Below are 16,465 nucleotides of genomic sequence, written 5' to 3'. Positions count from 1 at the left end.
AATAAACAAAGAGCTTTCATGTTAAAATTATGATTATCCCGAAGAGTTAGTTCTTCATAAGACCCAAAACTAAGCTTAACACTCCTCTAGTGTCTTCCAAATTATTTTGCTGCTTTTTAAAGCAGGAAAAATGGTGGCATGCTGATTAAATGAATGAGTTGGATGGCCATATAAATCTCCTTAGTAAATAAAATGAATTTAAAAAAATAAAAGTTGAACCAAGTATTTAACAGATTTTCAGAAGCCAAGTAATAGCATTCAATTTGTGCCCCTATTAATCTTTATTCCTTCTTAAATTATTCTCGTTTCATTCAAAAATTGAAGTCAAATTATAAATCCAGTGATGTAATTGAAAGTCTGGAAAGTTACAGCCTCCTCTCATATGAAAACCTATCTAATGAGACTTGGAAGCTATGACTTTGGCTCCCATAGAAATTTCATATTTCTGTGAGGAATTATGGAGGCCAATAGTTCCTGTACCAAATTAAATATTAACAATAAATGACTGCCTTCATGAGTTCCATGGTGAATAAGTGAAAAATTATATCATTCATAATAAACTTAGCCAGGGTATTTAAATGCTGCGTTCTAAACTGGTTAATAAAAACAAAAGTAAATCCATTTTTCTTAAACATGTTCAAAAAATATCCAAAGCCTTTTCTGCTGCTAGATGCCAAAAAACTAGATCAATTTTCTCAGATTGAACTGTAAAAATATTTACCGTCTACTACTACAAGATGTTAGAATCTTTAATAACACTGGATTATGCAAGGTAACCTAAAGAAGAAAATAACACCTGTATTAAGGTTATATAATTGCATTTTTATTATCTGCAACTAAGAAAGATATTGAACGATGACTAGTACAACTAGTTGGAACTTTGTTCAGTTTCACTATAAACCTCCTAAAACAAGGAGGGAAATTTATGTTTCATGCAAGCCTCACTAAATATATGTCACCAGCAACATGAAAGAGCCAGTTTAATACAGTGGCTAAGGCATTAGGCTAGAAATTGTGATACTTTGAATCCTTGGGCATGAAACTAATTTGGCAGCCTTGGGCTCTCTCAGCCTTAAGAAGGAAGCAGTGACAAACAATTTCTGAAACATCTTGCGAAGTAAACCACAGGAACAAAGTCCGGGCAGTTTCCAGGAGTCAGCACTGACTTGAACATAAGTAGATATGTATTCCGTTTCCATAAAAGTCGTAATACCATTTTATTAACAATCAATCTCCATCAGTGGCATTTCCTGCTTTCATAAATAATTTATTGTAACATTAATGGTACAACTAGGTTGTCCCAATGGGTAATTTCTTGGGAAATCATTAGGTTTATTTTATTTTTAAAAAGTAAAAATGGGGGACACACATGCAGTGCCATGTGTACACAAGGGGTGGGGCTTCATCACAACAGCACAGCACTGCTTTCATTAATTTGTCTCCCACCCCACCTCCACTGGTGCTCCTGATGGAACAGGGCCTTTGAGTGAAGTACACCAGCTGTGAAACGGTCTCTCAGGGGAATATAGTTCTCTCTTCTGTTTATATTGAGACTAGTTGTTTTGTTCAACTTCACTGTTGTATGATGACATTTTTTTTCCAATGCTTATTTTCAAAATAGAATGGTGTTTTTCTCTGGCTTTAAAACTTGCTCTCTGTGATAGTTTAATATCTACAAACTTAACTTATTACCTTGAATTATTGGTCTGTTTGAGAAGCTTTCACTTTCAAAATGTAACTCAGAAATTTTATATACAAATTAAATAATGTGATTTCTCATATGTATCAAAGTCATTGAATGTTTTTTTAATGGTTACAGGATGGAACTGTACCCCCATTTGATATTGATGTGCACCTGGAAGAAATTGCTTACAATCCCTCCTGTGATTGCTTTACGTGAGTAGTATCCTACATGAAATCAGTTTTGAGAGTAGATAAAGGAACGTGTATGCTCTGGAACAGACTTGTTCAGAATTAATAGTTGGGTTAATTGCAGGGAAGAAGGATCATTTCCAGCATAAAACATGTGAGTCACGGGGTGGAATATATATTATTCATGTACAAGGCTGCATTAGTAGAATCTGCACTCTCCTTACACTTATACTGAAACTTTCAACATGGTTGTAGATGTTTGCTTACATTATAAACATTTAGTGCTCAAAATTAGAAGTAAATATAATGTCCCGAAATTGACATATGTATAGCCATTTTGGTTAGGTTTACTATAGATTATATATACTTTTTCTTACTTTTTCTTTGGTGGTCACGGGGGAAGGGTTTCAGGTTTGCTACATTCCTAAGTGGGGAGGAGTGGAGATAGAGTTGTTTATGCCAGGTGATTCTTCTTCCTGTGGGAAAACAAGCTGACTGTGCTCAGGTCACTTGAGGTGTAGATTTATGACATCAAGCAACATTGAATTACTTCTACTGGAGAATGTGACTTTTGGGATTGTTTCTAACTTCCAATATTGTGGGGTAATTCCGGGTTGTGTCAGATCCAAAATTACCATGGACTTTGCCAATTTGATGCTTTCCTAAATACAAGAAATTGTCTTGGAAGATCGACTTCATTTTTTTCTCTTTAAACGGATTTCATCACTTAGAAACCTGACATATAACTGCAAATACAGATGCAGAGCTTTCTTAGCTTTTCAGTTCTTGGATCCTAGACCTTTTTCAAAAAATGAAATAAAATCCTTGAAGGTAGCCTGGCCTTTAGGAGGTGATATTCTCTTACTTCCATCATATAATTCTATGTATATTTATTTTATTATGTCAGTATCAAGCTATATCAGAAGAATTTATTAAATCAGATTTAGCTTGCTCTCCATACTGTTTTGAGGCAAAAAAAAAAATCAGTAAAGACATTGCATTTTTAAATTGCATTATTTTTATTTTACAGGTTAATCTATTGGCATGTCAGCTTTAGACAAAAGTGTGTTGGTTATCATTAATACCTTTTAAGTGGGACAGAAGGTCTCTTTCTTTAAAGGAGGCAATTAAATTATTAGACCTCTACTTAAAACTTCAGCACTGGATCTCTCAGATATCAGCAACCATAAGGATCACATGATAAGGTTATCACTTCTCCATTGGAAACAGTTCTGGAGAATAGAGATTATCTTGACTCATTTCAGAGCTTTAATGCATTTCTTTACTACGGTAGATTGATAACCCTTTATTTTCTGCAACTCTGTTGTCAGGATTCTGACATTATCCCCATTTAAATCATGAGTCTCAAGCCAAACTTCCAAAACTTCAAAAGAATTTATTGCATGTTAAAATGTCCAGTACTGCCTGAATGTAGCTGACTCTGAGACATATAATTCATTGTCACCCTTGACCCTGGTTTTCCCCCACCCTCTGGGTGTATCCTAATTTATATTCTCCAATAGGACACATCCATAGCCAAGAGTCATCAATCATACTCTCCAGTTAGAATTGTGCACAGCAGAAACTTCAGTCACCTAGTTACTATCTTTGAAAACTATGGAATGCACTTGCAATTTCCAAGCTGCCGCACTGCCCCCCCCCCTCCCTTTCTGTTGGCAACTCTTAAAAGACCATAGAAATATTTTATGAGTTGACATCTGTAACTAAACCATTCTACAAGATAGATTAAGCTGAGTCAGACTAATTGGCCCAAAGTTATCCAGCTGGCTTCTGTGACTAAAACAAGATTAAAACTCCTAGTTTGTAGACCAACACCATAACTACCATACTATAAAATGGCTCTGTGAGCCTGATCTTTATCTGGATATTGTATGATTCTACTGATTCGAAGATTGCTGTGTTATCTTTCTCTGATGTCTTTTTTTGTAAGCTAAATATACCAAATTCTTTAACTGTTTTTATGGAGCTTGATTTCCAGAACCTTTACCATCTTGCTAGCACTTCTATGAACTGACTTCTATTTGTCACTGTCCTTTTTCAATGGTGGCGTCTAGAACCGGCCTCAGTGTCCCAAATAGGATCTGATCAGGATAGAATAAAGTAGAACATTTGCTTCTACTCATGTGGACTCTGTGCTCTGATTAATGCACTTCCCAATAGTGTTTACTTTATTGCATCAGTATCACTCTGCTACCTCATGTTTAGTATGTCTTTGCCAAGGACTTCAGTTCTCTTTCACATGTGCTATTGCCAGGTCAATGCTGAACTATTCATGTTGTATTAAGTTCCATTCTATTTATTTCAGCCCATTCCAGTCTATCTAGGTCTTTTTGAATCTCCTTTCCCTCATTTAAAGTATTATCCACCCCTTCAAGTTTTCTGTCATCTGCAAAGTCTGAACTCTTTCAAGTTGCTGATAAAAATGTTAAACAGCACACGATGTATGATATGGCCCTATAGCAATCAGCCCCCTTGATAATCTAATGTGTTTATCTGGGTTTGCTTTTTATTTTGGATCTACAGTGACTCAGATATTTCAGTTACTACAGAACATAGCTGGCATATTGGTCTGTGGAAAAATAGCATTTTATCTGTGCTACAACCATTTACAATGTCTGCAAGGTTATCTCAATGCAATACAGAATTCAATCCCATTGGATGTATTGGATTCACGTAACAACCATGTGGATGGATGGATGGATGAATGAATGAATGAATTCATTCTTTATTGGCCAAGTGTGAGGAATTTGTCTTGGTGCATATGCTCAAGTGTACATAAAAAGAAAAGATACATTCATCAAGAATCATAAAGTACAGCACTTAATATAGTCATAGGGTACAAATAAACGATTAAATCATACTATGTCTGTCATACTAGGAAACAGTCAACATAAATCATAAGGATACAAGCAACGAAGTTACAGTCATACAGTCATAAGTGGGAGGGGATGGGTGACAGGAGCGATGAGAAGATTAATAGTAATAGTAATGCAGACTTAATAAATAGTTGGACAATGTTGAGGGAATTACAGTATTTGTTTAGCAGAGTGATGGCATTCAGGAAAAAACTGTCCTTGTGTCTAGTTGTTCTGGCATGCAGTGCTCTATAGCGTCGTTTTGAGGGTAGGGGTTGAAACAATTTATGTCCAGAATGTGAGGGTGTCAGCCTTCAAGATTTTCTCCCTTTGCTTTGCATCTTTCGGCTGTCATAAGTAATGGGGGGAGGAGGGGGGATATGGTTATGGGAAGTGAGCTGGAGGTGTTACAAACCAGAACTGTATAAGCTGAGGGGGGTAGATTCTTGCTTAGGTTTCTATCCTATGCTATGCACAGCTGCAACTCTTTATCAAAATATGTCAAGGGAAAGAGGCCTCATCACCACCTGGAGATGCCCACATGATGATATTCACAACTTTTAACTGGACGAGCCAATTGAACTATTGGGGGTTGCCATTACTTTGTATATGTGATTTACGCACCCATTTTCTCAGACTCAGAATTCTTTTGTTCCTACCACTTGATTTCCAGTAAAAGATATCTTTTCTCTGATTAAAGGAGTCTAAGTATTTCTTTCTTGGATTTTGAATGGAGCACCAGCTGACATTATTCTGAATCTCCACATTACCAGCCCACCCGGAGAATTAATAAATTTTCTTCCGAGGGGGTTTGAACACAATTGCAAATCCAGCCAGCGACCAAGAAGACCTGGGAGAAACTGGAGGACAAGATTCTCTGCTGTTAGAGGCAGCAGGGGAAGCCGACTTGTGAGCAGAATTAAGTGAAATGGTGAAAAACCATCTGTAAAACCCAAATGGTCCCTGGGAGTCGTCTGGAAGGATCCTGAGCCATGGCAAGAGAAGGAAAGAAAGAATTTTCTACTAACTCAAGCCATGCATCGTCTAAATGAAGCTATCGGAGAACCTCAAATTGATCAAAGGTATGAGGGAGAGGAGGGGGAGGCAGCCCCAGCCAGAAGAATCAGAACAGCCACCCCCATAAATCAACCTAGGCTAGCGCAACAGGCAGCAGCAGCCCAGGAGCCCCCAGTGGAGGGAGTAATTGCCAGAAGACGTAGAACTCCAAAGGTGCCTCTGTTGGAAGTAAAATATGGGGGGATCCCAAGGAGTTAGGATTCTTCCTGGCACAAGTCTGGAGCCGTATAGAGGAATATGGAGGGGATTTTTCCTCAGAAGCAGCCAAAGTTAGATGTGTTTCCAGGGCTCTGGAGGGAACAGCTGCAAAGTGGATGGTGACTTTGCATAATGATAATACCCCTCAGCTGATGAATTATGACCTGTTCATGATTGCGCTGGAGGCCAGGTTTGAAGACCCACTTGCTGAACGTAAGGCCAGAATTAGGATGAAGACCATAAATGGGGCGGAGATCAGTGGCCAACTACACCCAGGAATTTAGAGAGCTGGTGTGTCATATTCGAGGCTGGTCCCAGGGAGCCCTGATAGAAGCTTTTAAAGATGGGTTGAATGAAGATGTATATCAAAGCTGTATTGCCAGAAGAGACCCCAGTGAGCTGCAGCTGTGGTACGTGCTGGCAGCAGAGATGGAAATTGATCTGACCCGAAACAGACTCCCGGGGGGGGGGGGTTGGTTGGAGCAAGTCCTCCCCCACCAGCCCTCGAGAAGCCTTAAAACCTCAAAACGGAGGAATGGCGGCAAAACCCAAGATCACTGCTTGCTTCTAATGTGGGAAGGAAGGTCACCGGGCTGCAGATTGCCATGCCAAGCTAGAGCCAAAGGGGGTGCCAGGAGGAGGGAGAAAATCTGAAAAAAACCCAGCAAAGCCTCGCAAAACAGCGCTTAAAGCAGAGGAGGTTGTAGAGATCGCCCCTCTGAAAGGAGAGGAGCTGGGAACTCCAATCTCTTCTGAAGAGAGTGAATCCGAATCGGAAGACGACTCACTGGTAAGTCCAAACAAGGGCCCTATGACCGTTCCAGTGAGATTAAGGGTACCCACGTTGGGAGCGAAAGGGGAAATGCTGGCCTTGTTAGACTCTGGGTGCACAAGGTGCGTAATCAGCTTGGAGGTAGTGGAGAAAATGGGCTTAAGGCTAAAGACTTTAATAATGCCCATAGCCTTTTGCCAATTGGATGGATCGGTAGCTGGGGGCGGCCTTGCACATTTCATAACAGAACCAATAGAAATGACGATGGGGAAGCATAGAGAGACTTTGTGTTTTATTATGGCTCCTGGGATGGTGCAGCCCCTAATACTGGGGTTGCCCTGGCTCTGGGAATGGAACCCCCACATTGATTGGAGGAGAGGGTCATTGCGCATATGTACTGACCAGCGCCCAGAAGGGGAGGGGCAATCTCAACCAAAACTCAAGAATCCCACTGAACTGGCCTCCACTGGCACTGAGAACCTGAAGGGGGAGGAGAAAATTCCGGAGGAATATTGGGACTTAAAGGAAGTATTCAGTGAAAAGGCCTCGGATGAGCTTCCACCCCATCGTTCAACAGATTGTAGCATTGAAATTTTACCCGGGGTGAAGCTCCCAAAACCAAAACTGTACTCAGTGACACCGCGGGAGCTAGAAGAGCTGCAATCATTTATCGATAAGAATTTGGAACGTGGTTTCATCCAACCCACTAGACCCCGGGTAGCAGCCCCGGTATTGTTCCGTGAAAAGAAAGATGGCTCCCTTTGTTTATGTGTTGACTACAGAAACCTCAACGCTATTTCAGTGGAGAACATGTACCCCCACCCCTTGATGAAGGATATGTTGGTCCACTTTGCCAAAGGGAAAATTTTTACAAAAGTTGACCTGAGAGAGGCATACTACCGAGTTCGAATTGAGGAAGGGGATGAATGGAAAACTGCTTTTAACTGCCCAATGGGTTGTTTCCAATTCAACGTTCTTCCATTTGGCCTACAGGGGCCCCCTGCAGTATTCATGCAAATGATCAATCAGGTGTTGCATGAACATCTATACGGAGACTCGTGATGAACTTGTGAAATCAGTGCGGTCAGTTTTGGAAAAACTTCAAGCTGCTGAGCTGTATGCAAAGTTGTCCAAGTGTGAATTCCACCAGGAAACAATTGACTATTTAGGCTATCGCATCTCACATGATGGCATAGAAATAGATCCAGGGAAGGTTCGTGCTGTTTTGGAATGGGTCCCTCCCCACACCAGGAAGCAACTTCAAAGTTTCTTGGGATTTGCTAATTTTTACCGTCAGTTTATCCCTGCGTTTGCGAAGATAGCAATGCCTATCACAAATCTCCTAAAATCCAAGGGGGAGGTGAAACCAAGGCCTAGTAAACCACTGGAATGGTCCATGGAATGTCAAGCCGCTTTTGAGAAGCTGAAACGACTGTTTGCTGCTGAACCAGTACTCAAGCACCCAGACTAGGATGCTTCTTTTGTAATCCAAGCTGATGTGAGTGACGTAGCAGTCGGGCAGTGTTACTACAAGCAAACGAGACAAGGACTCTGCAACTGTGTGCATATACTTCCCGTAAATTAACTGAAACCGAAAGAAGATAGGCCATCTGGGAAAAAGAAGCTTTTGCAGTTCCCTGGGCTCTGTTAACCTGGAGGCATTTCTTAGAAGGGGCAAAACACCCATTTGAGGTGTGGACGGATCATAAAAACTTGGAGGCTTTGAAAACGCCCCGGAAGCTGTCTCCCAAGCAAATTCGCTGGGGCAGTACTTTAAACGCTTTAATTTTTCATTGAAGTACATTCCAGGGGGGAGGAACTTCATGGCGGATGGTTTATCTAGATTACCTCAATATAATAGTGCTTGCCAAGAAGTGGTACAGCCGATTGTCCCAACCAAACAGTTGGCAGCTCCAGTGGTTACCAGAGCCCAGAAAAAGAAGGAGACTGATTTATCAAAAGATTTGACTGCACAGTTAAGAGACACTCTAACATTTGATGATTGGTTCCTTGCTCACTCAAATAACTGTACAGCTAGAGATGGATTGGCATGGGTGGGGGCCAAATTATTTGTGCCAGCGAAGCTGAGAAACCAAATATTACAGCAAGCTCATGACTTGAAAGCCGCTGGACATTTTGGATTCGTGAAAACCTTACACTTGGTTAAAAGGCAATTTTGGTGGCCTACCTTGAAAAAGGACATTGAGACTTATGTGGCTAGCTGTCCTATCTGTGCCTCAGCCAAACAGCCTCCTGGTAAACCAGCAGGCTTACTACAAAATGTGGCTAGACCAACGGCTCCATGGAAGGAAATTTCTATGGATTTTATAGTGGAATTACCTGAAAGTGGGGAGAATACAGTTATTTGGGTAGTAACCAATTTGTTTTCCAAACAGGTACACTTCATACCTTGTCTGAAAATCCCATCTGCGAAAACATTGGCTAAACTGTTTAGTTTACATATCTACAGGTTACATGGGGTTCCTGAACACATAATCTCAGACAGGGGTGTCCAGTTTACCTCAAACTTTTGGAAGGAGTTCCTGAAGTTATTGGGCTCCGCCCAGGGTTTAAGCTCCACCCATCACCCACAAACCAATGGGGCTTGTGAGAGGACTAACTCGGTATTGGAACAATATCTTCGATGTTATATAAATTATCAGCAAGATAATTGGGCTGACCTATTGCCATTCGCTGAGGTGGCATATAACAATTTGGTACATAGTAGTACTGGGTTTACTCCGTTTAAAGTGGCTTCGGGACAAGACTTTGTACCCATGCCCAAGCTTCCACAGGAGAAACCTAACTTTCAGTCATTAGATGAATGGATAACACAGCTCCAGCTTATCTGGCCGATTACCCGTAAAGCATTAGATGATGCTCATCAAGCTCATAAAAAATTTGCAGATACAAAGAGAACTCCACAAAAACCATATCAAGTGGGTGACAAGGTCTTTTTATCTACCAGATATTTGCAGACCACACAAAAGTCAAAAAAGCTTGGACCTAAGTATGTTGGATCTTTCTCAATTGAACGAATTGTGAACCCTGTGGCAGTCCAACTGAAATTACCTAAAACTCTCCGACGGATCCAACCTGTCTTCCATGTTAGTCTGTTAAAACCTGAACATACCTCCGACTTGAGACCAACTCAGGTTGATCCCCCTGTACCATTGCTAATTGAAAGTGAACAACATTTTGAAGTTAAAGAAATTTTGGAATTCTCGAAACGAAGAGGTCGACTCCAATATTTGATTGTTTGGAAACATTTTCCTTCTTCCCAGGCTGAGTGGGTGAATGAGAAGGATATTAGAGCTCCTACACTTACCAAGGCATTTCGTACTAAATATCCTGATAAACCCTAAAAATTAGTACGATGGTGTTACATGTATATTTTCTATTACCTTCTATTTTATCTTTTTAGGACTAACGTCTCCTTTGTAGGAGGGCCGAATTTCAGCCTTCAAGATTTTCTCCCTTTGCTTTGCATCTTTCGGCTGTCATAAGTAACGGGGGGAGGAGGGGGAATATGGTTATGGGAAGTTAGATGGAGGTGTTACAAACCAGAACTGTATAAGCTGAGGGGGGTAGATTCTTGCTTAGGTTTCTATCCTATGCTATGCACAGCTGCAACTCTTTATCAAAATATGTCAAGGTCAATGGACAGAGGCTCATCACCACCTGGAGATGGCCACATGATGATATACACAACTTTTAATTGGATGAGCCAGTTGAACTATTGGGGGTGGGAATGTTGCCATTACTTTGTATACGTGATTTATGTGCCCATTTTCTCAGGTTCAGAATTCTTTTGTTGCTACCACTTGATTTCGAGTAAAAGATATCTTTTCTCTGATTAATGGAGTCTAAGTATTTCTTTCTTGGATTTTGAATGGAGCACCAGCTGACATTGGGATCTGTAAATATTTTCACAGCCCTTTTTTGACTTTTGCAGTATGGTTCATTTAGCCATGTGATTTGCTCAATTGCCATGGTGAATGGCTCAATCACCATTGTAAAATTGAGTCATGTCACATGGTACTTCAATTTATGACCACCACAACTTTTGACTGAAATTCCATATACATTTCCAAATGAATAATTCAATTTTAAATGTATCTGCCTATCTTGGAATGCAGTAACAGATTTTAAATATGTCTGTCAAACAACTTATTGAACACTAGCAATTTTTGGTTATGTTTTTGTGTATTGCATGATTTTTATCTTAGTATAATTGTTTTTTTTCTTTATAGGGGAGCAGATCTTTCAGCTCTAGTGCGAGAAGCTTCTGTTTGTGCCCTAAAACAGCAAATGACAATGTTCAGTCCTGCAAATAAGAACAGTAAGGAGGGGGAAATGGCATATTATAACAAGGCAGATTTTCCTAGTGACCAGATATTAAGGAACCTTTTGGATGTTTTCATTATTTTCTTTCAGAGTTCTAACAAAAAACTGCTGAATTGATATATGATTGTTTTAAGCTAAAGATACATTAAAAACAGTGAAAGAAAGTTGTTAACTAAAGGTTTGGTAGGCATGAAAATGATAACATTTTTATCTACACTGAACTGTCTAGCATTATAATATATTTTTTAAAAAGAGGGCAAAATATCCAAAATACTAAAATGTGCATTGGCTGACAGCACTGACCCTCTGTAAAAGGTGATAGGATGCTTTTGCATGACTAAGAAGCTAGTGTTAGAGGCAGTCTAGAAAAGAGTTGAGCGTGAAATATTGGACAGCCTTCAGTGGTCAAAACAGTACAGGTAGTCCTCAATTTATGACCACAATTGAGCCCAAAATGTATGTTGTTAAGTGAGAAATTTATTAAGTGAGTTTTGCCCCATTTTTCAACTTTTCTTGCCACATTTGTTAAGTGAATCACTGCAGTTATGCAATGACACGGTTGTTAAATGGGTCTGGCTTCCCCTTTGACTTTGCTTGTCAGAAGATCTCAAAAGGGGGTCACATGACCCCAGGATATGCAACCATTATAAATGTGAGTCAGTTGTCAAGCATCTGAATGTAAACCATGTGACCATGGGGATGCTACAATGGTCATAAGTGTGAAAAATTGTCATAAGTCACTTTTTTCAGTGCTATTATAACTTTGAACGGTCACTAAACAAACTATTGTAAATTGAGAACTACCTCTAGACAGTTTGGAACTTAACTGAACTAGGGATATGTTTTAGAATAAAATACACTTAAATAGAACCCTCTTTGGTACAAGAAAAAATGCAGAAATGCAGCTGAAATTTCAAGCTGGCATGCAAGAGTTGTTCTTGCTACATAGAAACTTGAGGAAGCAGTATAATTCCAGCAAACTTTTCCACTTCTGTCTCTTTTCTACCAATCATTAATAAACAAATCTATGGTAATGTTTACTAGAAGCTTTGTGAGATAATTCTGATGATCCATGACCACCAGTATAATTGCCTCTTTTGTTTGTAGACACTGTAGAGCAAGGAAGAACCAGGAGGTTATAGAAACTAAATTACTCTCCCCTAAATATTTCAAGCAGTTTCCTCTCAGTATGATCTACTAATAAGTAACTTGGATTCAGTTCCAAACAATAGGACATCTGTTTTCAGATTTAAGACTCAAAACAAATCATGAAATGAAGAGGATTAGCTAATTCTTTACTTTTCATTAATGTCAACAGATCAAGTATTTATTTCCACAATTAACATTCTATAGTAATGCAATGCCTTTAAAGGCTAGGTTTTAAATTAATTAATAGAAAATGTTGACTGTACTGTTTTGTTATGACAGTTTTAATTGGGTTTGATCTAATGAACATCTTCGGATGTTTTTGTGGGTATGTTCGTATCAAAAACAGTGTTTTCCAAGTTGCACTTGTGCCTCTGGTTTCCTTGCTACATTTCATTTTTTGTAGGCAAACCTTAAGGAAGAAGGTTTCTTGTTGTGGAAAACAGTCATTTCTGAACATGGATGCTGTTTCTTTCCAGTTCCTATATTCATTGCATAGTGTAACTCAGCTCTTGCAGAGTGCTTGAAATAATTGTAGAATTCAAGCTTCTCACCTCTTTAAGCAGAAGACTGTAGAAGAATGGTTACTGAATTAATTGTATGTGAATTTTTCAAAAAATCTTGATTTTTTGCCCTCTCTTGATAGATCTTATAAACAGAATTGATTAGGGGATGTTTCCCCATTGAATTAGACCTGAGGACACATAACTCTAGCAAATCAGCATGGAACTGCATGAAAAATAAGTGGAGTGAAAAAATAGTTCTGTGGCAAATTGTCTTATTAATAAAAAACTTCTTGTTTCTCCTTCCATTCTTAATGTTTTGTTGATTATGCATTTTATTTTATCAAAGTTATCACTTTTGCAATTATAGTAAATGTTTCTTGTACTATAGTCTTCACAGGGGAAATTAAAGTTGGCAAAACACATTTTGAAGAAGCTTTTAAGAAAGTGAAATCCTCTATAACTCCAAAGGTAAGAAATACTTTTAAATTTTCAGTTGGTGACCCAGATAGTTCATAGAACATTGTAAAGAAATATGCATGGCCCAGAGCTTCATACTACTTTAAAATGTCTTGTAATATGCCATAAACCAACCTTGGGTGAAATGTAAAATGCACTAAGTATCTTAATTATTCGAAGTATGATGCCTTTATTCACTTAAGTCTTCCATCCAATGCCACATCTTTTTTCCCCCAGCTATATGTTATAGGATGGAAGGTGTACTTTTGGGAAGGATTATTATTATGCTACATTCCCAATACAGGTAGTCTTCAGTTCTTAATAATTGGGACTGGAATTGCATTGCTAGGCAACGCAATTGTAAAATGCCACATCACACGACTGCACCACTTAGCAATAATTCTAACATGCTCAGTTAGAATTAAGCAACTCACCAGAGGTCCTTAAACAGAGACACTATGTCTACTGGCTTCCCCATTGACTTTGCTTGTTGGAAGCCAACAAAGGTCACAAATGATGACTGTGGGATGCTGCAACATTCACAATCATGTGAATCAAGGACACTGTGACAGATAAAACTCTGAAGACCAGGTTATAAGTACTGCTTGTTCAGTACCATTGCAACTTCAAACGATCGCTTAATGAGTAATCTCAACAAAATATAACAATAGCAAATGAGGGCTCTTTCAAGAATATCACGTTCTGTCAATGGAAAATGTTCTCCAGAACTGTTTCAAAATGTCTGGCCTGAACATTAGCAGGTAATATTTTTGTAATATTTTGTAAGTTATTCCATTTATGAGTTTGAGTTTTATGATGCTTTTGCACCTGTTAATAATTAGACATTCTTGCAGCCTTTTCTTCAGCAAATCTTCTAGAACTATTTTTCTATTCCATCCAGCTGTTGCCTCTCATTCCTCAATGTTAATAAACAGAACTAGCATTTACCTCAGTAGGAGGTGGCAATAGGCGATGGTGATCCCTGCAGCCTGAAACAGCTGATTGTCAGGAGGCCAATCCAACCGATAATCAGCTGCTTGTGCTAATCAGGCTGTGCTGAAGCTGACCAGTCTGTTTGCTGCAAGTAGGCTAATTGCTGGGAGGCAGAGGGAGAGGCAGATTTTTTTCTCGTTTTCCTTCCCAAAAGCTAGGTGCGCCTTATTCTTTGGAGCCTCTTATACTCTGAAAAATATGGTATATGTGTTAGTAACTCAGACTGACTGGAGCAATTGAATTTTGAATTAGAATCAGATTTCATTAGAAACTCTCATGTGTGTATGCGGGCAAGAGGGTGTTAATGTGATAAGTTTTGTTTATTTATAATATTTATAAGGCATCCAATTCAACTAGTGTCAGTCTGGGTAGTGTACAGTTTAAAAACAAACAATAAAGAACAAAATCCACCTAACAATAAACAATGTATAAAAATACTAAATATAAAATTGCAACCAAATACATAAGTCACCGCAAGACATGGTGTTAGGAAAGCCTGATGTGATTTTTCTTTTTTTAAAAAAAAAACCCTTCAGTTCCTCACGACATGAATTTGCACAAGATAGCTGATCTCAACTTTTAGCTTCTGACACTTAGTTCTCTTAATATTAACTTCTGAATTAATTTGTAGAAGTCTTCTACATTGTGATTACAGTTCTACTTTGCCTAGTTTCTTTTAAGCAGCTTTTTAACAGAACAATGCAAAATATATTATAGAGCTTGTCTTGAAGTAGAGAAGCAGAGCATGCTGACAATAGGAACTGCTGAGACAGCAATCTGCACATTTTAATCTACTAACAGTGTAATACCAGTTTATAAAAGAAAAAACAAAAACAAATTATACTCCAAAAATGGTTACCTTTCCCTTTGCTCCACCTTCCAAATGGGGATAGCCAAACCACTAGCCAATACATGTTTATACATTTCTTCCTGGAGCAAAGTTAAAATAATTTTAAGTATTGTATTATTAAAGTAATTTTCAATTTTTCCTCCATTATTGTCATTATTAGGACCAAATAATGTATGAAGAACTGCGCCAATCATTGAACCGGTGACACTTGGATGACACAGAAGACTCCTGTTTGTCATGCATTCTCCTCATCCTGTTTTCCAGAAGGCCCTTTATGATATGAACATCATCTCAGTTTTGTATGCCTATAATTTCGGAATTGTTGAACTTCTTTTAAAGGATTTATATGTTGTTAACCTATAACAGAAGCCTCCAAACTTGGCAAGTTGAAGATTTGTGGACTTCAACTCCCAGAATTGGGAGTTGAAGTCCACAAGTCAACTTGCCAAGTTTGGAGACCCCTGACCTGTAACCTAGCTCTTCCTTTAGCAGCAAGGCTCTTTCAAAAACCATCTCTGTGATAAGAGTGCTCTGCCTGATATCAGCTGATCCAAGTCCGAAAAGACTATTTGAATGCCTGGGAATCTGTTGCACAGTACACTTAGTGTATACAGCACAGTATACTTAGTAAATGAATCACTGATTTGCTATAAACTATGCAAGTCCCCATATTTCAAGTAAAAGACAATACAAAGTAGTCAGGCATTAATAGCCTCCCCCCTGTAAGGAGAGCATACGTGCTTGTATGTATTGTAAGATGATATAATAAACCACACTCAGCACAAGTATCTTTATCACTTAAAAAAAAATTCCTTTAATGTAAAAGTGCAAGCATAAAATATTTTTATTTTAAATTTCTTGATTATTCACTTTCTAAAGAGGATATTGAAGACATACTATCCTTTGTAGATCATGGAACAGTGTTGGTGACTGAGACATACTATCCTTTGAAGCTTGCCAAGGGCCACGTGTGAGTGAGTGGGCACAAAGCAAATCCTTTTACTTCAATTCTCAACATGAGTTTTCTTTTATATATTGTGATGCAGGGCAATGTAACTAAATTTAAATAATCCTAAAGAGGTCAATTTTAAAATAAAACAAAACATAATAAAATTTAAGCCGTTGTTAATAATATAATGCTAAACAGCTAGAAGTTGCTTTTGCCAACTATGTGATGTGGTCTGTACTACTCATAAGTAAGAAAAGTTCTTGGGGTTGTAGTGGATAACTGTGAAAATGTGAGCGAGACGAAGCATCTGTGAAAAAGGAAATTCCATGCTAGACATCATTAGGAAATGGATTGAGTATGGAAATATCAACATTATACTGCCATTATACATATCTATGATGTGCCCACTTCTGCAAAAAACGC

General features: G+C 38.7%; 1 protein-coding gene across 2 annotated transcripts in view; it reads left to right on the top strand.

Annotated features, from left to right (window-relative positions):
* The window catches only part of NVL (nuclear VCP like), a 58,706-nt gene extending 42,832 nt beyond the window's left edge, over positions 1 to 15,874 (top strand). For both annotated transcript variants that reach the window (XM_087934108.1, XM_026695684.2), the window contains 4 exons: positions 1,820 to 1,896; positions 11,049 to 11,137; positions 13,183 to 13,262; positions 15,254 to 15,874. In XM_087934108.1, the coding sequence (XP_087790234.1) occupies positions 1,820 to 1,896; positions 11,049 to 11,137; positions 13,183 to 13,262; positions 15,254 to 15,298 (291 nt within the window). In that variant the 3' untranslated portion in view covers positions 15,299 to 15,874. The remainder of the gene's footprint in view (positions 1 to 1,819; positions 1,897 to 11,048; positions 11,138 to 13,182; positions 13,263 to 15,253) is intronic.
* Positions 15,875 to 16,465: the final 591 nt, after the last annotated feature.

This window comes from Pseudonaja textilis, chromosome 1 (genome assembly GCF_049901715.1).
Source record: "Pseudonaja textilis isolate UNSWEBS1 chromosome 1, rPseTex1.2, whole genome shotgun sequence".
Taxonomy (NCBI): domain Eukaryota; kingdom Metazoa; phylum Chordata; class Lepidosauria; order Squamata; family Elapidae; genus Pseudonaja; species Pseudonaja textilis.
This window is presented reverse-complemented; position numbering and strand designations above follow the sequence as displayed.